Raw genomic sequence first — 25,546 nt, 5'->3', positions numbered from 1 at the left:
AGGATTAGTCTAGAAAAAATATGACTGATACTTTCAAATTATTTTCCTACATGGAGCGTTATAGCACACCTCCGAACGCTTATGTACAAATTACGAAAATAACCTCTCAACTTTAAAGTGCATCAGTGCTCCAATGAAGGACCATACATGTGAAATGCTAAACTCCATACCCCGGTTTTTGACCCACAGTTCGGTACATTTTCGGTAGGTTTCGTGCAGTAAGAAGAACCACTTTTCTCTCAAAATTATCTTCCTTTTGCGTGTCAGCAAAAACTTTTTTTTATTTTTTTATTTTTATTTTTTTTAGTGTACCGACTAATATAACCTATTTCAAGTTAACCGTTATTTAAACACAACTCTTTCAAACGGTGAACTGCCTCTTATTCCTTGACTAATTGTGTACAGGTGACAATACAGACGTATATTTTTTACTACTGTATTGTATATAACAAATTAAGACCGAAAAAATGTAAACAAAGACACTACTTGTGTAACAGTTGGTTTGAACGTGGTCGATTGGTCATGCCACCCCACTCTGCTGGCATCACCAATTAAACGACGCTTCATCCAACTGTTACGCTTAGATTGGGAATTAAAACACTACAGGGCACACCGTAATGTGGCTCGAGCATTTATTTTTTTATTTTTTATGTTAAGTATGTTCAAAAGCATGATCTAATAGACCGTTGTTTCGCTGGTGTTACCTTTTCGAGTCGCTCGGCTGTCATGTGTCCAGAAAATGTTACATCAGGATATATAAACAGAAGCTCGTTTCCTTAGCAGTACAGGAAATGTGTCAAGCAACACTTGCAGACAATAAAATGTCTGTCAATATCACTCCTCTGGTGAAACCAAAACTAATCCACACCAGAGATTTGAATGATTACGGTGCTTCTTAAAATTTTCATCCCTCAAATCCTCCGCTCATGCTAGTGGTTTTACGTTTTACCGCAACCGTAAACTGCACATTGAAACCGGATACAGTTCCAACTGTGAGTGGGTGAACGCGCAACATGCTCAGTGGATTGCAAAACAGAAAAAACTTATCGTCTCGTGCAGTATACCGAGCGGTACTTGGTCCCATCCCTGATATACACGGTCCTACAGGAATATTAATAAATATTATCAACAATAGAAGCTAAAAGATAGTAGTATGCATAATTGTAAACATACATGGTACAAGTATAAACAGTGGTACCTTGGCTTACGGGTTTAAGTCCGTAACCGAGCTCGTCACTCAATTAACTTGTGTGTCAAATTAATATTTCGTATTCAAATTGCAATGCCATCATTCCAGCCCCGTCAAAAAAACTGAATAATAGCACTGTAATAATAAACGAGAGTGTGAAGAAATAACCTGGATTTATGAACTGTAATTATTGTATGTACTTAAGTATTTGTGTGTTGAATGAGTGGCCCGGCCTAGTGAGTGACATCACAAGCCGGAGTCGGTTTGGCCGGTTAGTCTTTGTGAGCATCTGGCTGTTGAGTGGTGGCCTACAGCAGTTCCTTGCGAGTGTTCTCAATTCGTATTTGTATGTTTAACTGTTTGTCCTGATCAATCTATGGTTAAAAGTGCATCGGCAACTACTGTGCTCGCTCACAACACAAACCGCCCAAAATCGACCATGCGACAGCTTGTAACTCGAAAAACTCAGAAGTTGGGTTACTCGCAAGTAAAGGCACCACTGTATAACTGCAAACATGTATGGTAAAAGTAGATTCACACACTGGTGCAGTTTAGCAGGGGTGTTGGGGAATGAAAGGTGATGAAATTAGGTCACGTGGAGCGAGAACAAAGCTTGGCCACGGACGAGAAGAAGCCGAGACCCTTACTCGCTTTGGGCTGTTCCCTGAGCGTTTTAAGTTGAGTGTGGAGGTGCTTGAAGACGGCGTCGTCGAAAGATGCCTCGTCGGCCATCACGGCCTCCACCAGTTTACTCGGCGAGCCAAAGTGGGTCATGAGCTTCTTGACTACTGGCGTGATCACCTCCTCGAGGTTATCCATTGTGTCGATGTTGTCTATGTGCTGCGGGCTGATCTCCTCCACGGCCCTGCACGACAGATGCTCCACGACCACCATCAGAGCGTCCGTCTTCAGAGACTTCTTGCATTTCCTGGGCAGGCGCTGGCCTAGCTGCGTGGCCAGCGTGTAGGCTAGGAGGCGAGTCAGCTTCACGTTGAAGGACGCTGTGCGATTGCACACGGAAGAAAGATTGGACAACGGCCCTGGAACGTCTGTGAGCGCCGAGCGCTGGGTGGACACTCGCGTTTGAGGTGGCTGCGACTCGGAAGCTACGGACAAACTCTTTTGGGTTCCCTCGTCTTCGTCTTTGGTAAGCGTCTTCTCGCTCACTCGGTGGGTCTTCGGGAGGTCCTGGTCTTCATCTGTGTTGAGGGCGGTGACGACCAGTTGGTTGATCTCACTGACGGCGCCAGACACTTCGTCGGCGTACGTCTCCTCTCCCTGTGGCTCCGTCTCCATCCAGAGGAGGAGCTGCTGCAGGAACCTCCAGGCCGCATCCTCTGTCATGGCGTACAAGACCTCGGGAGAGAACTTCTGACCGCCGTCCCAGTGCTTCTTCCCCCGCCGCCCCCACAGCACAGAGTCCATGAATGGCGTGTCAGAGCGGCTAGAGGGCACTTCGTAAACTTCACTCTGACAGGACATGAGGTATTCGTACAGGCGAGAGCTGAGATCTTGGGAGAAGCCCCGCAGCTTCTCGTCCATGTAGCGCTTGAGTTTGGCCTCGCGGGCTTCCGGCTCCATCTGGCCGAGGTCATCGAACATCTTTGCCACCCTGTCTTGGATGGCCTCAAACTCAAACACGGGATTCTGTGATGGCCTGACGTGTAAGGTGCTGGACCTGAAGGCGCCCCCTTTGGCTTCTTTGGGGGACTTTGGTTGATCTGGCCTGAGAGATACCAAACACGCATCTTGGTTCTTGAAGGCACGCTTGAGTCCTCCCAGCATGCGCGCGAACTGCATGCGCGCGAACTTGAAGAAGCGGAACCTGCGCAGTTTGACATGGCCGTCCGGGCTGGCTTTCTCCTGCGACTTGAAGAAATTCTTCACTTTGTTGGAGATGAGCTTTAAGTTGAGATTGAAGCGTGTCAGGCGACTTTCCACACGATCCCCGGAGCCACGAAAGGGCTCCTGGATGATGCTTTTGGTGATGTCGAGTGCAGCCAACAGAGCACTCTCCCTAGCCCCCGGGTCGGTTTGTTGGGTCACTTTCTCCACATCGATCGTGTCGGAGTGTTCACTGATTCTATCATAGTCCACTGATTCGTTCGTTGTGAGTTCGTTGGGTTTCTCGCCCTTACTGGCTCGGGACCACTTTAAGAGGATTCCTCTCACGGCGTCAGTCATGTCACCGGACTTCATGGCGGAGCGGCCGCACAGCACCACACATGGCGTGCGTGCTCGAGCGAACACATGCCTTAAATACTCCACAGCCTTCCGGAAGATGGAGGCCAGGTTGCCCACGCTGGACATGGTGCCGCGGATGAAGAGCGTGGGGTCCGAGGGCCACTCGGCGGTATTCCGGGCCACGGACACGGCTGACGTCACCCGGTGCTTCACCTCGGACTCCACTAGCGTGGTGAGCTCCACTGCACCCTCATACTTCTGCGGCGGCAGATCCAGGGCGGCGGCGAACGTCTCGGTGATGCACTCGCTCAGCTTCGGACTGCACCGGTCGATGGCATTGCTCACCTGTGGCGGTGGGAAGGAACCGAGTACAAGTCGTTACCGTAAGTAGATTTTTCCGGTAGCTCTTGTTTATCTTTAGTACTTATTTTTCTGATGACTAAACAAAGTAACAAATGCAGAAAGAGGCCTGTTACTTTTTTCAACCTCCGTGGATGACGATACGGTGCAAAAAAAAAGATGTAGCTGGAAAGAGGTGTACACATAAGACTTGTTTGTCGTCTGCTCCAAGAATTTGTGGTTAATGTGTTTTTGATATGGTGGCCTCAAATCCAGCCGCTTCTGGCATTCAATAACTTATGCTTCTAATCCAAAAAACCACAAACAGGTATGGTGCATTTTTTCCCCCAGTTATCATTAGTGAATTCTGCATTATTTTTTGGTTGTTAGTTCACAACATTAGCAAAGCTATGGGAACATGTTTTGACAACGAAAGTTGAGGCACTGCTAGCTAGCTCCTAAGAAACATGACATGACGTAATTTTATTTAGTTATTTTTTTTCATTGTGCTAAGTTATCAAATCAAGTATTGTATGGAATTGATGGTAAAAAAAAAAATTAGTTTTACATATCAGTCTTTACTTTTTTCCACTTCAATTTCACTTAAGTCCAAGAGTTGAATCTGTACTTGTAGTTTTATGAGAGTATTTGTACACAAGTTATCTGTTCTAGTCCTTTTGCCAGCTCTGTTTAAACTTTTTTCTTTTTTTAAACTTTTGTACTTAAGTACATTTCAGACAGCCCTTTTCTTTTACTTAAGTGCAGGAGTTGAAGCCATACTTTTTTTTACACTAGTATCTGTATTTGTACTTGTGACTTGTCCAGAGCTTGCATACGTTTGCCAACATTGTAATCGACAGTAAAAAAAATAAAACATTATTTGTGTGCAAGTACATTTCAGACTTTTTTTTTTATTTATTTATTTATTTATTTTTTAAGAACTTGGGTACAGGAGATAATCTGTAAATTGAATAAATAATAGATTTAATGCAATTGAAATTCTTTAATGAAAATTAAATCTGTATTTCCACTTTTACCAGTATTTTTTATTTTTTGTACAACTGAACTCTTAAGTATACTTTGGCCAGCTCTGTAATCTACAGTAAAATTCCTTTTTGTATTTTTTTGTACTTAATTACATTTCTGACTGTTCATTATTATTATTTTTATTTAAGTATAGGTGAGTTGAATCTGTACTTCTACTTTTACCACTTTTTTTTTAAAACCAGTATTTGTACTTTTCGTACAGGAGTTGAATCCATACTTCTTTGAACAGAGTCGTCTTTTCTTTTTCTTTTTCTTTTTTTCCAGCCAGTCTATTTTTGTACGTCAACTTGATTGCATAGCATGAGTACTTTACCCAACTCTAATTGACAGTAACACAATATTTCTAACTTTTGTACTTAAATTACGGACTGGACTGTTTTAGTTTTACATAAATACATGAGTTGAATTCATACTTTATTTTTTTCTTTTTTTTTCCCTCCCCCTCGTACTCGAGTACAGAGCGTGAGTACTTTTTCCCCACCCGCGCTGACCTGAGCCTGAGACGCTTGTCCGCGCAGGTGCTCGCTGATGGCGGGCTGCAGCTGCCGCACCACCTCGGAGGAGATTCTTTGGATCACGTCGCTGATGGTGTCTGCCAGGACGGCCTTGGTTTCCGAGTCGGGGGTCCCGGCCACCAGCAGAGCCCACTGGGCCGACGAGATGAGATTGAAGCGGGATTTGACCAGCTCCAGGATGGCGTCCACCTTGAGTAAACGGTCCGGCTCCATCTCGGGGTTGCTTCGGGCGGCAGGAATGTGACGTCACAGGTTCGGGTCCACTACATCTATACTACGCAGAACCACAAATACGAACTCAGGCATACACTAGTGGTTCTGGCAAATTGCCCCACCGGTGAAGCGCCGGCCTTGATCTTTGTACAAAAGGTGACGTCACCGGCGAGCTCGCAACGTCTGGCTGTGGTCGCTGCATGACCAGCCGTGACGTCACAGCGTGTACGACTTTACTTCCTGTGTTGTAGTCCTCTTGTGTGTTTCCTCAACTGCTAAGTTGGAGAAACATGTCAGCTCTCTTTTGAGTGTTGATCGACATCACACTTTTTATTAAGTACTGTGTGACCGAAATATATATACATATATATATTTTTAAAGTTATCGGTAATCTTTTTTTGCTGGGGTTCAAAGCATAACTACCATGTGTACTCCTAAATGCCAAAGGAATCCAAAAGAGTTCAAAATTCAACAAATTCCCATTTTATTTATTTGGGGGAGGGTTTCATAATTACTGTATGTCAGAGCTTTTAATTGGCCCAAAGCGAAGGAGTAATTGGTTTTGTATATCCTTAAGTCGGTATGGGCTTCTTTAAACGATACGACTTAATTCATAGCAAATTATCTTGCGGACCCTAATTTAAGAACCACTGTTTTAAAAGGTCTCTCGCTAGTAAGTCAATGAAATAAAATACCTTCCAAAATAAAGTTTTGACTAGATTGTTCTCTCAGTTTGGTGAGAGTCCGTTTCAGATATAAAGTATTACAGTGCATAATACAATAAATTAACTGAGGGGAAAACAATGAGGAAGTAAGACGTTTGCAATCGTAAATGAGTTTACACGAGCCTTGAATTTGAAACGCTCGTACCGGAAAGGTCTCCGTGGAGACACGGTCTAGTTTCCGCTTATATCCCGGAAGTAACCACACAATCTAACCATATCGGCTACTTTACGACCAAGTGAAATCGTTTTCTTCAGCATGTAACCATTTTATTTCGCCCAACGACTGTTTTGACGCGTGACGACCGGAGATGAGCGTCACGTTGGATATACGACTAAAAAGAGCCAACAAAGTTTACCATGAGGGCGTAAGTGGGTCGAACGTGAAGTGATGTTGTCATGCTAAGCTAACGTCTGTGTTTTGACAGAGGAAGCGCCACTTTCCCTCTGGTCGCATGTCATGCGCCATAGTATCACCCATCACAATTAGAAGAAATAAAGGGAGTTTTATTACAGGAATAAAGTCCTATTATTTTCGAGAATAAAATAAAAGTCAGATTATTTGAGAGAACAAAAGTTGTGATTTTTTTTTTTTTTTTTTTGGACATATAGTACTTGTTGTAAATGTATGTTCCAGAATAAATTGCATGCTATGTGAATAAAGTTTTCATTTTGCAATTCACTTGGATGTAAAAATATGACAATTTTCCACTCATTAAACTTAACCCTAGTATAATATGACTATCTGGGGAGGGATGTACTATTCTTGGAAGATGAGTTTTTATTAAACTAAATAGGCTCAATTGGCATTAAGACGTGTTGGCCACTGGAAAAATTTCTCCCATCTGGGGTCCTTGGACCCAAAGATTTTGAGAACACTTGTGCTAGCACTGGAAATGCAAAGTCTCTAGTGAGGTCAATAGTCGTCACAAAAATGAATCCTTGAGATAATTATGCTCCGTAATCTATGCCACAATAGTAATAGTATCAAATATTGTTAGTGTTTGTTGTCTTTTTAAAAACAAATTCTGTTCCTAAAGCCTTCGCATTCCTGCTTATTGGTGTACCCAATATATTGAACAGTCCTGTGTTTTATGCTTGAATGATTCTTAAGTAACAATTTTATACAGGAAAAGAAAAACCTTGACACTTATTTATTTTATGTGCATTGGCTCCTGTGTGCATTTAATTTTGGATTCAAAATCAGTAATAGATCAGGTTCCGTCTCCAGAGGTGATACAGGTGGTAACGTGTTTGTCTTCGTGCAGGAGTCGGTGGCCGGCGTCATCGTGCTGGCGTGCAAGGAGGCGATGCAGCATCATGGCATCTTCCTGAGCATGGAGGGTCTGGTCAACCTGCAGCTGAGCTCCAAGAGCGTGGGCGTCTTTGAGGCCTTCTACAATTCCGTCAAGGTAACGAACAATAGAGCAATACATTTTGTCAGTAAAACGGGCTGAAAACCAGATATCAGGGTCTTATCGTGTCATTGGCCGGTTGAAACGGATACACAGAGAGACTGGAAGAGTCACTGAAAGGCGTGGAAGTCGTTTTCCTTGGAAATTTCCATTCATGTCATTCATAGCAATACATTGAACAGTTTGACATGTGTATTCAAAAGTTTACAGATTGAAGTCATTAATCAGTCCTCTGTTCAATTCATTGATTGCATTCGACGTCGCTTCCGCAGCCAATCTCGCTGATCAGCTGCAGCGTCGAAGTGGCCAAGGCCGGAAAGATCCCAGGAGGCAAGACCGAGATCCCCTTCGAGTTCCCCCTCAACGCCAAAGGCAACAAAACTCTGTACGAGACCTACCACGGGGTCTTCGTCAACATCCAGGTGAGCGCACGACAGAAATACGTATACCATATTCCATCAAACGGTGGCCATGCAACAGTTAGCTGCAAAGTGTGTCAGTCACTTAAGACAAACTTCCAGTCTGCCTCGTTTTTTGCCGTTTCGCCGCATTTTTCCAAAATAGTCCTCCTTTATTTTGTTGTAAACTCCACTTTTGCTTGACATAAATTATAATAACCGCAAACATTGTTGGTTCCATGCAGTACACTCTACGCTGTGACTTGAAGCGCTCCCTGTTGGCCAAAGACCTCAGCAGGAACTGCGAGTTCATCGTGCACTGTCAGGTGGGTAAAACAAAAAACACATTTAAAATATACCAACAATTTGACAATACAGTACAGTAAACCCCCGCTATATCGCGGCTTTTTTTTTTTTTTTTTTGCTTTCTAGCAGTGGCCTGAAGGTTTTGTGCTAACACTGTCTGCTATTTTGAACTGTTCGTAATTTCTTCCACCTTGTCTAAGGGCCCAGTTCCAGCTGAGGAAAGGCAGACTCAAAATGCCATCTCTCGCAAAAACTACTCCCACAATTTTGTGTTCCTCTGTCTCAATTTTTAGCCACAGAAAGCCAACGTCGGCACCACCCCGGTCATCTTCACCATCACTCCGGAGACCCTGCAGAACATCCGTGAGGTGGCACAAACCTTTGAGTCACTTACTTTAGCCCTGTTGCTGTCGAAGTCGTACTCATACGTTCGTCATCTTCGTCCTCAGCGGAGTTTGCTGCCAAAGTTTCTCATCCGAGGCCACCTGGACAACACCACCTGCGTCATAAGCCAGCCCCTGACCGGTGAGGTGATGGTGGAGAGCGCCGACGTTCCCTTCAAGAGCATTGAGCTGCAGCTGGTTCGAGTGGAGACCTGCGGTGAGGACGTCAGCCTCGTTCCTTTATTGTTGTTGCTAGAATTGTATTTTTTCTCAGAAAGGGACATTCACCAAACAATCATTTTTGAACAAAGTGATAGAACAATATTTTTCATAGTCAGCCACATTGTCTCCAACACTGAGCTTGTGTTTTCGTATTTTTTCGGCGCAGGGTGCGCCGAAGGCTACGCCCGAGATGCCACAGAGATCCAAAACATCCAGATAGCCGAGGGCGACGTGTGCCGTGGGCTGCCCATCCCCATTTACATGGTATTCCCCAGGCTATTCACGTGTCCCACCCTGGAGACCACCAACTTCAAAGTCGGTCAGTAGGTCCTTGAAGCCCACAGAGTAATTCATGTAGACGACTACGTGATGTGTTGGGTAATGTTTACAATGTACAGTAGTAACTCGAAGATCTCAGACAAACCTTTGTGCTCAAGGGCCACATTTTATTTTTAAAACGTACATATGGGCCCACAAGTCTTTTGTAGGAGGAGGTCAACATTTTTCGAAAGAAATGTGTATAAAATATTTTTTTTAAGTATTTCTCATTTTTAAAATATTCACATTTAACACATTCAGAGCGAGCTGTTTTTAAAGCAGTTCCCCATATTTCCAACAGTTTTTGCGCATTTTGACTCACAGCATATGTATTGTTGTTTGACAATATAAGCACAGAAGCTCACAAAAGAGTAGACTTTCTTACACCAGAAAAAGATTGTTTCGAGCTTTTTCTGTTCTTTAGTAATCAGTAGAAGGGTTTGTTTCACCAAAAACACCAATTTCTGACCAAAAAGCAGAGAAAAAAAGAAATTGGGGGGGGGGAACGTCACAGAACAGACTGCGATGCTACTATTTTTACTTTTGTGACTAGTGTGAAGTGCCTAAAATTGTCAAACTTCCAACGTGTCGCCATTTCGTTCCCTCACAATACCATACAAATACATACTGGATGTGATGTGCCTCAAATTGTCAGACTTCCAACGTGTCGACATTTCTTTCCCTCACAATCGACATGACAAGCTGAGATTCACTGCCTAATGTTTTCTCTACTTGAAAAGCTGTGCTGATATCAATTCCAAAGCGATGCAGTGCCGCCATTTACAGGGATCAGTTTGTCATTAGAGCAGTATACGAACCTGTTTCACAAACCTCAATTTCACAGACAAGCTGGACGAGACCCTCTTCCACGCCCGCCCGTTGAAAAACGTGTCTGACGTATACATTGGTGGCAGTTGGATTTCAGTTGACGAATATAAACGTCTATGGCAGTGAATGATTAATTAATTAGATAATTGAATAAAAAAATGAATATACATTTTAATGAAACACATTTTTGGAAAAAATGTCTTATTAATGCAACAAATATTACAGGACTCGTGATAATGTAAATGCTCGATGGCCTGCACTTTGTCCCCCACGCCACCTTTACACAATTATGTTCAGATTTTGTAACAATTGTTCCTGTAGACATCTGGGCCAAAATCATCATTCACCATGAGGACCTTTTTTAATAACCATTCACATTATTAAAAGTCAGTGTAAAAATGTTTGTTACTTTCCCACTAGGTGGAGTATCCACTTTAGTATGGGAATACAAAAGAAGAAAAAAATCCATACCATGTCCGGTGGGATTCATTATGATCATGCACCTGTGCATTTATAGTTACGCTGCCATCTTCTAGTTTGTATGATGAGCTAATCTACATTTCTTTCCTCGTAGAGTTTGAAGTCAACATTGTCATCGTGCTTCACGACGACCACCTGATCACAGAGAACTTCCCTCTGAAGCTGTGCAGGGTCTGAGGAGTTTTGTGTGGATGAATAAAACAGTTGAGGAATCGAGGTTTGATTCATTTAATAAAAAAAAAATGTCTTTGAAAGTGCCCCGTTTCAGGTTTGAATGAAGCATTGAGGTCACTTATAAAGCACAGTATGTACATGTTAGAAAGGTGAACTAGCAACTCCAGTGGAACTGAGGGGTTGTTCTCCATGTCTGTCGCTTAGCCTGTCATCTTATTTTGGCACATTTGGTTCACAACTCAACCTGAGATGTTGCAATTTGTGAAAGTCGATTGATGTGAAAAACACAATCTGTATTTCTGATGTGATCAGCGACATGGGTAGCAGCACATTATGGATGACAAAGTGCCCTTAGGCGCACCTCTGGGGGCTTTAAGTTGGACTTCGAGATGTTTCATAACAACATCGTCAAAAGAAGCCTCGTCCACCGTCACGGCCTCCACCAGTTTGTCCGGCGTGCCAAATTCAGCCAGGAGCTTTTTCACCACTGGTATGATGACCTCCTCCAGGTTGGCCAGTGTCTCGATATTGTCCATGTGCCCCGGGCCGATCTCCTTCAAGGCCCTGGACGACAGATGCTGCACGACCAGCATGAGGGCGTCCGGCTTCAGAGACTTTTTGCACTTCCTGGGCAAACGCTGGCCCAGCTGCATGGTCAGCGTGAAGGCCAACACCTCACTCAAGTCCTTCAAGGACAGGGGTTCCGCGTCGGAAGATGCCGAGGTCCTCGTGCGGCTTTCGGGTACGTATGAGGAACATTTTAGGCTGTCGTCTTTTACGACCTCATTTAAAGGTGTTTCTCGAGAGATCTCTTCCTCCGAGTCTTCGCTCGTGTTAAGGGCGGTGACGACCAGCTGGTTGATCTCACCGACGGCGCCGGACACTTCATCGGCGTACGTCTCTCCGTCCTCCGTCTCCATCCAGAGGAGCAGCTGCTGCAGGAACCTCCAGACCACATCCTCCGTCATGGCGTACAAGACCTCAGGAGAGAACTTCTGCCCACCATCCCAGTGCTTCTTCCCCCGCCGCCCCCACAGCACGGAGTCCATAAAAGGCGTGTTGGAGCGGCTGGAGGGCACCTCATACACTTCGCTTTGACAGGACATGACATACTCGTACAGGCGAGAGGTGAGTTCTTGAGAAAAGCCCCGCAGCTTCTCATCCATGTAGCGCTGGATTTTGGCTTGGCGTACTTCCGGTTCCATCTTGCTGAGGTCTTCGAACAACTTTGCGACCATGTCTTGGATGGCCTCGAACTCGAACACAGGATTCTGTGACGGCCTGACGTGTAAGGTGCTGCTCCTGAAGGTGCCTTTGGAATCCCCTCTGGGGGACTTTGGCTGATCCGGTCTGAGGCACACCAGACAACCCTCCTGATTCTTGAAGGCTCGTTTGAGTCGTCCCAACATGCGCGTGAACTGCATGCGCGCGAACTTAAAGAAGCGCAACCTGCGCAGTTTGATGTTGCCGTTCGGACTGGCGTTCACCTGCGACCTAAAGAAATTCTTGACTTTGTTGGAAATGAGCTTCAGGTTGAGGTTGAAGCGTGTCAGTCTTTCCACACGGTCCCCGGAGCTGAGCAAGGGTTCCTGGATGATACTTCTGGTGATGTCGAGCGCGGCCAACTGAGCACTCTGCAAAACCTCTGAATCAGAGTGTTCGCTCACTACCTCCAAGTTCTCCTGATCGGAGTTTTTGCTCAATTTCTCCACATCAATGTAATCGGCGATTATGTGGACTTTCTCGCCTTTACTGGCGCGAGACCACTTTAAGAGGATTCCGCTCACTGCATCAGTCATGTCGCCGACTTTCATGGTGGAGCGGCCGCACAGCACCACGCATGGCGTACGTGCCCGAGAGAACACTTGCACTAAATAATCCACAGCTTTCCGGAAGATGGAGGCCAGGTTGCCCACGCTGGACATGGTGCCGCGGATGAAGAGGGTGGGGTCCGACGGCCACTCGGGAGCGTTCCGGGCCACGGACAAGGCTGACGTCACCCGGTGCTTCACCTCTGACTCTACTAGTGTGGTGAGCTCCCCTGCACCCTCATACTTCTGTGGTGGGAGGTCCAGGGCGGCGGCAAACGTCTCGGTGATGCACTCACTCAGCTTCGGACTGTACCGGTCGATGGCATTGCTCACCTACAGCGGTGGAAAGTGGTAGATTTGATTTAGTTTTTAGGTTACCCCTCACATTATGTCACTGTTGTATGTTTTTATGGGACAATAAAGAAATGACACTTTTCTACAATGTAAAATAACCAGTGTACAGCTTGTAGAACTGTAAATTAACTGTCCCCTTCAAAATAACAGACATTGTCTTAACTGCTGGCAGCAAAAGTGAGCACTCCCGAGTGAGTGTGTAAATTGGGCCCAATTAGCCATTTTCCCTCCCAGATGTCATGTGACTTGTTAGTGACGCAAGGTCCCACGTGTGAATGAGGAGCATGTGTTAAATTTGGTGTTAGCACGCTGTTCAATATCACTCCTAAGAGCGAAGAACAATGAGGATCTGAAAAAAAAAAAAAGATTTTGCTCTACATCATCGGCCTAGATTATAGGAACATTGCCAACACCCTGAGCTGAAGCACGGTGACCAAGACCATATAGCAGTTTACCAGGACAGATTCCACTAAGAACAGGCCGCACCGTGATCCCACGATGTTGAGTGCATGTCCTTAGCGTCAAATCCAGAGATTGTCTTTGGAAAATAGATGCATATACGTTGGACACTGCATCAAATTGGTCTGTGTAGCTGTTCTCCCAGAAGAAGGAATGCACAAGAAAGCCCGCAGTTTGCTGAAGACAAGACAACTGACATGGACTACTGGAACTAGGCCACAGGGCGCTATTCAAACATGATACAGTACCGACCCCACACACTTCTGACAAAGAATCTGAGGGTAAAGGTGATAAACTGCCTTCAGACCTAAACCCTATTAAGCATCTTTGGGGCATCCTGAATCGGAAGTTCATCCGCTAGCGCTGCGATGTCATCATGGAGCAGTAGAAGAGAATTTTATTGGCAACCTGTGAAGCTTTAGTGAACTCTATGCCTAAGAAGGTTAAGGCAGTGATGAAAAATATTGGTGTCAAAACAAAATATTGACACTTTGGGCACAACTTGGACATTTTCACTGGGGGGGTGTAACTCACTTTTATTGGCAGCAGTTTAGACATTAAGGGCGAGTTTGCAATATTTATTAAAACTCAGTATGACCTGGCAACCCACCAGTCTTTTTTTCTGTATTTATATCAGAATATAGCGTATGAGTACTTTTCCCCACCAGTTCTGACCTGAGCCTGAGACGCTTGACCACGCAGGTGCTCGCTGACGGCGGGCAGCAGGTGCCTCACCACATTGGAGGAGATCCTCTGGATCATGTCGCCGATGGTGTCGGCAATGATGGCCTTGGTCTCCGAGTCGGGGGTTCCTGCCACCAGCAGCGCCCACTGGGCTGCGGAGATCTGCTCGAAGCTGGCTTTCACCAGCTCGAGGATGACTTCCTTGGGGAAACTTTCAGCCTCCATCTCTTGATGGCTGGGAAGCGATTTCACGGGTTTGACGACGTCATCGATTTTGACAACGCCAGACGACAGATGACTGAAAAGTCAAAATCTCAGTGGAAATGTGGTTTGTGGGAAGGATAAAGTTCTGTTGAAACTCAAAAGTTCCTCATTTAATGTGACCGAGTGTCCAAAGTGAATTCTGAAGGGAGGGAAAAAAACAGAAAATCACTTATGCTGAATATAACCATAAGTACTGTGCCAATCTCATTTTACATTGAATTGATTTTTAAATATTCACTTCTTGAGCTTGACTCCTGTGAAAGTAACTTAAGAAACATAGTCTTCTCCTTTACCGCCTATCCTCACTAGGGTCACGGGCTGCTAGAGCCTATCCCAGCTATCTTCGGGCTGGAGGCGGGGTACACCCTGAACCGGTTGCCAGCCAATAGCAGGGCACACACAGAAACAAACAACCATTCGCACTCACATTCACACCTACGGGCAATTTAGAGTCTTCAATCAACCTACCGCGCATGTTTTTGGGATGTGGGAAGAAACCAGAGTGCCCGGAGAAAACCCACCCAGGCACGGGGAGACCATACAAACGCCAGACAGGCGGGGCCGGGATTTGAACCCCAGTCCTCAGAACTGTGAGGCAGATGTGCTAAACAGTCGGCCACCGTGCCAGCAACTAAGAAACAAGACTTTTGAAGGCAAAGAAATTGATATATTTTTTATCAGGGCCCTAATCTCAACCCAATAGAGTATGTTTTTTTTACTTTCAGAATGCATAAATTGAAGGTAACACGACACACAAACAAGCAGCAAGTGAAGATCCTTCATCGCAAAGCATGAGCAGAGCCAGTGTGCTAAGATCAGAAATTCTTAGCTTCTGCCTTAGCACATCGGCTCCACAGGTTGCTATTTACAAGTTGGCGTACCAACTGTTAACATGTTAGCAATTCTCATTAGAAATGGTAACCAAATACATGGCAAGATGTTAAATTCTTATTGCTTTTCCATAGCACTTTGGCTCCTTCTGTTAGTACATGTTATCATATCAACTGGTCGCATGTTAGCATTTCTTTAATTGTCATCATATGCCGTCACACTTTCTCTACTCATCTTGCTATGTCAGCATACCAACTGTTAGCATTGAATTAGTACCTGAATACGGCAAGATGTAAAAGTCTTAGTGATCTGCCTTCGCACTTTGGCTCAGAATGTTGCTCATGTTACCACGTGACATGTTAGCATTTTCACAGTTCTTAGAAATAGTACCGAAATACAGAGTGGGAAGTCAAATTCTTATGGATCTACCTTAGTTCTTTGGTTATGCTGGTTGCTCTCTAACATGTTGACGTTTTAGAAAATGTAATCAGTACAATGATTCAGCATTTATTTATTTTTTTACAATTGTTAACCTTCACATTTCACATTTCAACATTTCACTTCAGGCTACAGCATTTCAGGTCACTCCAAAGGTGAAAAATAATACTGGTGCATTGTCGGCAGCTTCACAATTATGCAACGCTGCTCGATAGTTGCAAAGTCTATTGGATTGTGAATTGTATGTGCTCGCAATGTAATGTTTCACTCACCTGTGTAGCCGATAAACACAGCAAGCGCTCTTTACAGCATTGTAAGTCTTGAAATAGATGACAAATAGAATGTTTGTGTGACTCTTTTCCAGAAGCGGAGTAACAAGAGGACCACAACACAGGAGGTAAAGTCGCGCACTCACATTCACAGTGTGACGTCACGGCGAATGACAGGCGACTACAGGCAGACGTCACGCTCTCACTCATGACGTCATCTTTTGTACAAAGATGAAGGCAGACGCTTCACGTGTATGCTCATTTTAGTGGTCCCGGAGCTGTGACGTCACATTCCAGCCGACCGGAGCGACCGCTCTAGGTGGAGGTGGAAAGTTTTATAGAATTAAGGTGAACCCCATTAAGCAGCTAGTAAAATAATAATAATAATAATTCTTTAACCCCATCTCATCTTTATTGGAACGCTCGGAGACCACATGACACTTTGAATGGGGGGGGAAGACAGACTGCAGATATGACGCAACACTTCCTGTTTATCATCCATGGGGTTGCGCCATTGGACGTGAAGCGCAAACACAAGGACAGGCAAAATAACCCAAGGTGGACTTTTTATACGCATACACAATATATTATGTCTGTCAATAGATGAGCCGTGAGTGTTTATAGCAAATAGAGTTGCAAATGTTTGCACAACAGGAGTTTGAGGTCCACAACAAAAGGGAAGAGAAAAAGTAAGATAAACCTTTATCCTGGTCACTGCCTTAAAACTCATCACATTTCACTCTGGTACATATTACATTTCAGTTTTAATATATATAGACAAAAACATTGGCAAAACATTAGCATGTACAATGTAGACTTGCTGAGACACTGAAGGTTGGATTTGACCTTCAGTGTCAACTCGTAGCTACTCAGCATAGTGACAAAATCCATATTTTTTATTGAAAATAATTGACAACTAAAAGTGTATCTGTGTATGGAAATGCGACTACATCCCTTTTATCATAAGTCTTCTTTCTGCTACACGCTATGCTAAGCTAGGTACCGAGTGTTTTAGCTTAGCATTTAACACAAGCCTCGCTGGGTAACTTCCCATCTGTTACCAGTTAGCTTGTTTTCTTCTCAATGACATTGCATATATTACCAGGTAGCTTGTTTCCCCTTTTCATTCTGCTACATGCTATGCTAAGTTAGGCAACCTGTGTTTTAGCCTAGCATTTAGCATACCACCGTTACAGGTTAACTTTGTCGTTTACCGGTTAGCTTTTGGTTTTACTTTTTTCCAGCTTGCTTGTTGTTTACCCCTTTTTTCAGCTACTTGCTGTTCTTGACGCCCTGTTTTACATTTTCATCTTTATAAAATGGATTTTTCAATCGCAAAATATCAGACTCCCCAACCATTTTGAATGTGCCAAAAAGTCCCAAACAAGACTGTAAGATGATCCCGAGTCCAAAAGTGACTAATCGTGTAGCATTCACTATCTACTCTTTCTTGTAGTCATCCTCCAACTTTAGCTTCTCCGCGTTGTCGAGGAAGGCGGCGTCGTTGCTGACCTGCACCTTGTTGAAGAAGTTAAAGTCTGCCACGTATCTCCCGCCGGCCGTGCTGAAGATCACCGGCTTGAATTCGTACCCCCACAGGATCTCGTTGGGTATGTAAGACGTCCTGCTTTGGCACGTGGCCGCCGTGGACTCCATGGTGGCGTTGAGCGTCACCAGCAGCTCCATGTCCCAGCTGCGCAGATTTTCCGCGCTCAGTCCGGCCAACGGACTGTGCTCGTCCAGGATGTGGTAGAAAGTGAGCGGCAGGATGAGGAATGAGCACTCTCTGCTGGAGTCCATGAAGAAATCCACTGAAGTCTGGTGGACTTGGGTCTTCTCGCCCTCTTGGGTGACGTTGGTGTGGAGGAGCTTGCCGGTGAGCTGGCACTGGATGAGCAGACTCTTCCGCATGTTGGCGACTCGAACCATGAGGCATAGTTGGCCTTGTCGGCGGCAAACCACGGCACACTGGCTGAACTTGATGGTCTCTGCTCGCTTCTTGGGCCGCGCCAACTTGGCCAAGAAGGCCCCCGTGACGAAGATCTCAGCCAGGCCGGTGATGACCAGTTGGGCCACCAGTGTAAAGATGGCCAAAGGGCAGTCCTCAGTGATGTAGCGAAAGCCGTACCCGATGGTGGTCTGGGACTCTAGGGAGAAGAGGAAGGCGCCTGTGAAGGTTTTGACGTTCTCCAGGCAGGGTGTGTGGTTAGAGCTGAGGTTGGTCTCGAAGTCTCCATTGCCCAAGCTAATTAAGTAGAAGAATACGCCGAAGAGGAACCATGTCAGGATGAAGGTGGAGGCAAAGAGGGTGAGCTTGTAGCGCCATTTTATGTCCACCACAGTGGTCCAGATGTCGTGCAGGTACAGCTTGACCATGCCCTCCACATTGTCGATGCGCACGTTGTTGTGGCCGTCTTTGGACACGATGCGTCGACGGACCTCCGCCTTTTTCACCACCATTTTGCAGTGGGTTTAGACACGCCTCCTAGGGTTGACGACGAACTGAGGAAAAAAACAACACAAAAACTGCACTGACTTATTTCGACTCGTAGCTCCACTCAAGTCCTGAGGCTAGCATGTTTCAAACGGTCAAAACAAACTGAGAATATGACATTAAGTGATGTAGATGTCGATCACGCACGTTCGAAAACTTGCTGTCAAAATAAATCAAGATGATGGAATTTATGCTGTTCAGCCTGTTGCAGTTTCACTAAGTCCATTAGGTGTCTGTAGCGCATCGCAAACTGTTGACTGTCAAAACAACATTTCTGCAGTCCAACTTAAGTCCTCTAGTTGTCGTAGCAAATTACAGTTCTGATGGTCAAAACAAATCAAGAAGTCAACTCTTCTGCAGTGCCACGTGTCTGAAAATGTTCAACTGTCAAAACTAATCAAGATGACAACGTTCGCGCTGTTCAGCTTGTTGCAGTACCACTTAATTCGCATAGGTTTCGGTAGCATGCATTTCAAGCCGTTGTCGACTCAAAACCAATCAAGACGACAACGCTTATGCTATGACCTCGTTGTGGCTCCAACTGTGTTCCGTCGGTGTTACTAACGCATATTTCAAAATGTTACCACCTGTCAAACAAATCAAGCAGACATGTCACCTGTGGAACTGAACTAAAAAGTGAAAAAGCATAAAGCTGACAGTACGGCGTTAGCATACACATAATTATGCACTGTAAATAATTAGGCGATAAGCTACTGTAGAGTTTGACCTGAGGAAATAGTCAATTAGTTCCAGCTGTAATAGCTTACAGTTAAACATTCAACTGTAGCTACCAGCAAGTGAAAAGCTTGTCTCCTTTTTTCACTCTGCAGTATTTACAATTTAAATTTTTTTTTTCATTATAACAATGCTAATCCATTTAAATAACAAAGCATTGACTGAATCTAATTTGAAAAAGCAGTAAAGTAATCATTAAGGTTTGTTTGAGTTTAATTATATCAAGCTTATTTTGCGACGTTTGTGATGAATTTGTGGTGTCGCTCACCTTCTGAACAGGTCTTCTTCTCTGGTTCCACCTTTGTGCAATGACGATTAGAACGTCCGCAGATCTCCACTCTTGGCATCGTCGTCCTCGTATAGGATCTTCTTTCTCCTCCTTTTGTCCCGCCTCGCCGGGTGAACTTTAGCACACTGTGGAAAAGATCCAGTCATTTCCCCCTCCTGCCTCACTTCTTATGTACCTGTCCACCAGGACTTTTTTTTTTACGCTTGTTGTCGTTTTAAACACTTGCCCAGATTTACAAAAATCCTACTCTGAAGGTCACCAAGGAACTGATAAATAGTGGCCCCACTATAAAAAAAAACAAAACTCAATTGTTAAAGGTTTTTTACGGTTAACGCCACATGATGCGGCTTTTTCTTTGGCTTTTTCGGCAATACAACAAGGGGCGATAAAATACACAGGACTTTGTGTGAATTAAGCAGCAGGATTTCAGCAGTGTCCCAATTCTTTTGTCACCGTTGTCACTTCTTATCAAAGGCATTTTTCAGCTAATGTTTTCCTACTTTCTATGACAGTAATATTAAAATGTAATTGACTCTACAGTTAATTTAAGATTTTATCATGGTGACAGTTTGACCCCAAGATGCAAATAGTGGGGGATATGCAGAAAAATGGAAACGAAAAACAGATAGTATTCAACCTGTCAATCCCATGTGGGAAAAAAAAATTCACTTGATCGTCCCACTTTATGACCTTGAATGGCGAGCTTTGTTATTAACCGCATTGTTATTGGCTACATTCCTTCAGGTTATATACGTGTGTGTGTGTGTGTGTTACTCAAAGGTTTGACACCGACCTATTTCCTGGTTGCTTATCAGAGTCACAAGAACATTGTGCTCTGTAATAAACAGAGAAACCATCACAAAATATCTTAAAAAAACCAGACTGACAATTTTATATTAACACCCTTTAGACATATACCCTGTAACACGTTTGAATGAAGTGAATTTTTATTTGGCAAACTTACACGTTTTATCTGAATGAACTAAGACAGCACAATGTTCAGAGATATTACTTACTCAAGAAGTTAGATCCTGGACAGGTCGCCAGCCGCTGACAGGCGACCATTCACAACTATGCATGACTTAGTCTTCAATTAAGCTCACTTGCATGTCTTTGGCTGTGAGGCAGACATGCAAACCACCAATCCATCGCCCTGCCTAGATATTAATATTTGCATGTTAATTGAAATATTTTAGTCTTTTAATACATTTGTATTCAATGTCCTTTACGTAGAATGATACTGTGTTATGCAAAAGAATCACTTCCAAAGTACACTTCAGTTGCATTTTACTTTGAAGGTCAATACATTTTGCATGTCATCTTTAAGAACCGTTATGAAAATGGAAACCAATTTCATCAAATACCTCCCCAAAAAATAAGTACTTAGTCTTTTGATACTTTCCTGTGTCATTTCCAGTTAAAAAGATTTAGATTCAACAGGTAAATATTTGCGAAGGTTTTGAATAATATACAGTATACAAAGCAACTGAAAATAAACGAAATAAGGGACACCAAACATGGCAAAATACATTCAGCCTTATTGAAAAAGTGAATTGTCGCCCTCGGCTGGCCATTTGTGAGATTGCACATGGAGTTTGTTGGCGAGTCCGCAGGTGTGAGGGTTTCACTGAGGTTGGGTGTTGGCCGTGGTGGCTCTGACGATTCCTCGCAGCACCTTGTAGTTGGCCAGGGGCTGGTTCTCCTTGGGGGGGTAGCAGGGTCCCAGCTCTGTGGCGTAGGCGTACGGGAAGCGCAGCACCCAGAGGCCGTCGGGCGGCAACGCCAAGTCCGTCTGCTCTGGGTGGAAAACGGGGCACGGTGGCGGACCGGGCTGCACCTGTAAGAATCCAGAAACAGTGATTTTATATCAAAATGAAAAGCTTGCATTTCCAAATCTGGGGAATTTTTTTTTACTTTTACCCCAGAAAAATAAACCACGCATCTCCAAATTTGGGGATTTGAAAAAAACATTTTATGTCCATCCGTCCATCCATTTTCCAAAGCGCTTATCCTCACTAGGGTCGCGGGTGTTCTGGTGCCTATCTCAGATTACTTTTTTTTTTGTTTTTTAAATCTCCCAATCTTTTTGTTTTTCTGGACCTCAATATAAAAAATAGAATTTCGTTAATGTTTCTAAATAAAAAAAGCATGCATCTCCATTTTATTTGGAGCGATGCTATTTTCAAAATGCATTGGGGTGTACTGCATTTTATTTTTAAATAGTCAAATAGTATTAAAAATCAAATTTGGAGATATTTTTTTCCTGCATAAATTTAATACACATTTTTTTAAAGAAGAGAAGTGCTTAAAAAGAATTGGAGATGCATGCCTGTTATCGGAGGTGTGGTGACCGTTTACCTGAGGGGTGAGGGTCACTTCAAGCGGGGCTTCGGGCACCACGATAAAAAGTCGCATGAGCTGAGCGAAGTGGGGCTTGACTCCTCGTCCCTGAGAGGGCGACGGGATGTAGAGCGGCATGTCGCCATTGAGCACCCTGGCGGCGGGCTCCTTGGCGCCGCCCGGCCCCAGCACCTTGACGATCTTGTCGGGCCCCGAGCTGATGAAGCGCCGCCCTCGGCCGTCCTCGTACTCGAAGCCCACGTAGGCCCGCGCCGTGTCGTCCCGCCGCCGGCTCCTCCCCAGGCAGCCCGCGCCGCCTCGCTTCCCCGCCGGTATCTTGTTGGGGGCCGGCCATGAGGACGCGCCCCCGTCCAGAGTCTCCGCCGGGTCATCCTCCGAACGATTGCGGATCACTAAGTCCCACGGGAGCAAGAAGGAGGCGCCGGGGAGGAAGCCCGGCTGCTCCAGACCCGTGTGGCAGTTGTACGACTTGGCCGGGCCCAGTTTGACCAGGGACCAGCTGGAAAATTTGGGCAGGAGGCCCTTGGGGCAGCCCGAGTGCATCATTCCCGGGAGGTACTCCACGGTAGAGGGTTGGCGATCGGCCAGGCTGGGTCGCTTTTGTTGCACGCGCCCGTCGGCGGCCGAGTCGCCGTCCCCGTAAGGACCCGAGCTGTCGGTGGACTGGCCCAGACTGAGGGCCAGGCTCAGGGTGGCGTCGCCGGGCGTGTGGCTGTGGGCCGCGCCGGCCTCCTTCAGCCTGTCGGCCTCGGCCTCGCCCTCGCCTTCGCCCTCGCACACGGGGCGCTGTGCCTGGTTGCTGGCCGGGGCAGGGTCGGGAGTACTTGGCTGGAAGATCGGGAAGTTGATCCGGTCCAGCTTTGCACAGCATTTCTCCTCCAGGACCTGACAAGGGACAACAGTGGAAGGGGCCAGGGCTAAGATGTGGACTTTTTTTTTTTTTTTCGTAAAAAAATTATTCCATCTGCAACATTTCTGTTAAAAAAACATGTTTTACTACATATCAAAATAAGATGTACCTCCAAATTTGAATTTCTAAAAGAAAATTTAAATACAATACAAAATAAAAGAACAAATGTTAAAGCGCACACTTCTAAATTTGACTTTATTTTAAAAAACATTTAAAAATGTGTTTTTCTATAAAAAAGATGGCGCTCCAAATGTTTCATTTTTCTATAAATGTTTTTAGTCACAAAATTTGAAGACATTTAAAAAAAAAATACAAAAATTAGAGAAACTTTTTTTTTTTAGTTTTATCCAAAAAAAAAAAAAAATGTACAAAATAGAGGTTTATGTTTCCCCTAACAATTAAAAACATTGGCAAATACATGCTTTTTATATGTTTAGTTTTATCTCAAAATAAAATATAACACCATAGGAGCTATGTGCTTTTTGTTGGACAGTGACCATACTGTATGTGATATCTCGCGTGAACGATTCCTCACCTGGTAAAAGTCGTAGTTTGCTGCCTGTACGTCAAAAGGGTCCTCGCGGGGGGCCTGCTTCCTTCCGCAGTTGCAGGAGCTGGTGGAGCGCCCCCTGCTGTTGTGGTTCAGAATGGGCGGGTTGTGATCCACATCTGTTTTCTCTCCTAGCAAACAGTCACAAATTGGATTAATCAGGCACATTCACAAACTAGGTCTGCGGCCATCAAATGGTTTTAGAATCAATTATTCTACCGATTATTCCATCCATCAATCGGATAAAAACTGAATTTGCATCTGCACCGTTCGTCACACCCACACCAAAATGTAACAAGTTCTTCCCTGGCCAACGTACTCCTGTTAGCGCCTCTTAGCGAACTAAAACAAATTGGGAAAATGTTACCCGGCTGCGGCAGTAGGTGAAACTTGTGAACGCAGTGCTGGTCGGAGAGGCTGCGCTCCTCGCACAGCTGGTGCCCGTTGCTCCAGAACTTGTAGCAGTCCTCGTGGAGCTGCAAGGCGTAGCGCTGGAAGGCCACGCCGCGCGCGTGCTGGCTGTACACGCGCAGCGCCTGCGCCAGCTGGTTCTTGTGCACGGCCGTGGTGTAGTTGTGCGGCAGGTTGGCCTGGTACGCGCTGTGCGCCAGCGGCAGCGCCTTCTGGCACCGGTTCTCCGAGAACTTGGCGTCGGCGTCCAGGAAGCCGTCCAGCACCTTGAGTTGGACCTGGACCTTGGCCGCCAGCTCGGCGACGTCCTCCTCGGCGCCGCCCACCAGCGCCTGGTGGAGCTTCAGCGCCACCTGTGGCAGTGTTGAGCAGCAGCGGTGTTACTAGTTTAACTACAGCAAGGTCTAGGGAAGTTATATTTCATTTTAGTTGTACAAGTTATAGGTCACAATAATGGTGGATTTTTTATTTTTGATGAAAAACCTGGCATTTGAACAGGGTGTGTAGACTTTTTATATCTGACCTGTGCCCACTTGGAGTAGGACGGCAGCTCAAAGTGGCAAGGCTGAGGATTCCGCCCCACGCTGTCGTCGAAGCCTTTTTTGGTCAACACCAGCTCCACGTGCTGCCACAGGAACTCCTTCAAGCTGCAGTCGGCCGGCGGAGCCCCCGCCGACGTCGGGGGAAACTGCTCCGCCGCGGCCTGCCGGGCCAAGCGCCGCGTCTGCTGATAGCGGCGCGGCCCGGACACCAGCGCGCCGGAGTCGTGCTCGCACAGGACGCAGTTGGAGCGCAGCTGGCCCAGCAGGGCGCCCACGGGGTCCTCGTCGGAGGCGGGCACCACGTAGACGAAGGCCTGGTTGGCGGGCACGGTGAACAGGCAGTTGCTGCTCTGGTTGGTCAGCACGCGACTTTTGCGGAAGATGCGATAGATTTGGTCCTCCAGAGCGTGCTGCAGGCGCCTCCGGGGCGAGTGCTTCTTGGGTTTGTCTGGGTGGACGCCCAACTCGGTTCCGTTGGGGACCTGCAGAGGAACCGACAGAGACGGTGGTAAAAAAAAAATAAAAATCAGTGTAGACATTTACCTCAACAAAACATCCCCATACTGCTGAATTTGAATTAATATGATTTTATTATAACCTAATGTGTGTGTAATGTAACTAAATGGTGGACCTTGAGAGTTGCGCTCATCTGGAAGACGAAGAGGAGCCGAGGCGAGCACGGCCGACAGTTCACCTTCCACTCCTTGGACACCGGGCAGTCCTTGACGGCCGCCCGGATGAGGGGCAGCGCCTTCTGCCTCAGGGCGTCCAAGGAACGGAAGAGCCGGTCGTAGGTGACGTCGAACGTGTGGTTGGGGTGGACGAGCAGCAGGACGTGACACACCGAGAACAAGTAGAGCAAGCGGAGGCAATGTTGCCGCTCCAGCCCCTTCCAGAAGTCGTGGGCGTCGGCGTGGCCGCTACCGGCGCTCGGGGACCGGCAGGCTCGCAGCAGCTGGCGGCCGTCGCACACGGAGGAGAGCAGCAGGTACAAGACGCGGTTGTCCGGGTTGTACAGCGCCTGGATGCCGCCGCCGCCGCCGCCCTCCTCCTCGTCGGCCTCGCCGAACGCGGAGAAGACGTGTTTGTCCGCCAGGGTGTTGACGAGAGACTCCTTGAGGGCGCCTAGCTGCATGTTGCTTTTGCCGAAGATGCCCACCACGCACAGGCCGTCGTCCCGGTGCTCGGCGTCCTCCGAGACGGCCGCTCGGAGAAGCGCCTCCATGCTCACAGGGGCGGCCATGATGGCTTCTTTCATCTTGGATTTAAAAAAGAACAAGCGGTACGGAAAATGGATGGATGAATAATGAGGGGAATCAAAATAGCGACGAACCAAGGCTTACTTCTGCGTTCTTGGAGTACAATGTCCGGCTAGATACAAAACGTACAAATAATCTGTTCCTACACGCGG

General features: G+C 45.9%; 5 protein-coding genes across 7 annotated transcripts; 1 reads left to right on the top strand and 4 right to left on the bottom strand.

The window, feature by feature from the left end:
• Positions 1 to 275: 275 nt before the first annotated feature.
• LOC133467185 (uncharacterized) lies at positions 276 to 6,250 on the bottom strand. The gene is made up of 2 exons (XM_061751763.1): positions 5,251 to 6,250; positions 276 to 3,718 (listed from the first exon to the last, which is right to left on the bottom strand). The coding sequence occupies exons 1-2, from the start codon at positions 5,485 to 5,487 to the stop codon at positions 1,781 to 1,783; spliced, it is 2,175 nt and encodes a 724-aa protein (XP_061607747.1). The 5' UTR covers positions 5,488 to 6,250; the 3' UTR covers positions 276 to 1,780.
• vps26c (VPS26 endosomal protein sorting factor C) lies at positions 5,410 to 10,816 on the top strand. Of its 2 annotated transcripts, none has more exons than XM_061751770.1 (8): positions 5,410 to 5,526; positions 7,478 to 7,621; positions 7,897 to 8,046; positions 8,268 to 8,348; positions 8,622 to 8,696; positions 8,778 to 8,928; positions 9,100 to 9,252; positions 10,654 to 10,816. In XM_061751770.1, the coding sequence occupies exons 2-8, from the start codon at positions 7,520 to 7,522 to the stop codon at positions 10,734 to 10,736; spliced, it is 795 nt and encodes a 264-aa protein (XP_061607754.1). In that variant the 5' UTR covers positions 5,410 to 5,526; positions 7,478 to 7,519; the 3' UTR covers positions 10,737 to 10,816. The 2 variants fall into 2 exon arrangements, with proteins under 2 accessions (XP_061607754.1, XP_061607753.1); XM_061751769.1 differs by lacking the exon at positions 5,410 to 5,526 and adding an exon at positions 6,386 to 6,577.
• Positions 10,772 to 16,373, bottom strand: LOC133467186 (uncharacterized). The gene is made up of 3 exons (XM_061751764.1): positions 15,847 to 16,373; positions 14,033 to 14,444; positions 10,772 to 12,877 (listed from the first exon to the last, which is right to left on the bottom strand). The coding sequence occupies exons 2-3, from the start codon at positions 14,264 to 14,266 to the stop codon at positions 11,042 to 11,044; spliced, it is 2,070 nt and encodes a 689-aa protein (XP_061607748.1). The 5' UTR covers positions 14,267 to 14,444; positions 15,847 to 16,373; the 3' UTR covers positions 10,772 to 11,041.
• A 147-nt stretch (positions 16,374 to 16,520) lies between these two features.
• Positions 16,521 to 19,522, bottom strand: kcnj15 (potassium inwardly rectifying channel subfamily J member 15). 2 transcript variants are annotated; one of them, XM_061751768.1, is made up of 2 exons: positions 19,341 to 19,522; positions 16,521 to 18,369 (listed from the first exon to the last, which is right to left on the bottom strand). In XM_061751768.1, exon 2 carries the CDS (start codon positions 18,301 to 18,303, stop codon positions 17,284 to 17,286), a length of 1,020 nt encoding a protein of 339 aa, XP_061607752.1. In that variant the 5' UTR covers positions 18,304 to 18,369; positions 19,341 to 19,522; the 3' UTR covers positions 16,521 to 17,283. The 2 variants fall into 2 exon arrangements, with proteins under 2 accessions (XP_061607752.1, XP_061607751.1); XM_061751767.1 differs by having other exon boundaries at positions 16,521 to 18,345; positions 19,341 to 19,518.
• A 764-nt stretch (positions 19,523 to 20,286) lies between these two features.
• On the bottom strand, positions 20,287 to 25,493 carry smg8 (SMG8 nonsense mediated mRNA decay factor). The gene is made up of 6 exons (XM_061751762.1): positions 24,767 to 25,493; positions 24,117 to 24,617; positions 23,550 to 23,946; positions 23,168 to 23,313; positions 21,720 to 22,607; positions 20,287 to 21,198 (listed from the first exon to the last, which is right to left on the bottom strand). The coding sequence occupies exons 1-6, from the start codon at positions 25,391 to 25,393 to the stop codon at positions 20,986 to 20,988; spliced, it is 2,772 nt and encodes a 923-aa protein (XP_061607746.1). The 5' UTR covers positions 25,394 to 25,493; the 3' UTR covers positions 20,287 to 20,985.
• Between the last annotated feature and the right edge of the window lie 53 nt (positions 25,494 to 25,546).

The sequence above is a fragment of the Phyllopteryx taeniolatus genome, chromosome 17 (genome assembly GCF_024500385.1).
Source record: "Phyllopteryx taeniolatus isolate TA_2022b chromosome 17, UOR_Ptae_1.2, whole genome shotgun sequence".
In the NCBI taxonomy this organism is placed as follows: Eukaryota; Metazoa; Chordata; class Actinopteri; order Syngnathiformes; family Syngnathidae; genus Phyllopteryx; species Phyllopteryx taeniolatus.
Note: the sequence above shows the minus strand (reverse complement) of the source record. Positions and strands in the feature narration are given on the sequence as shown.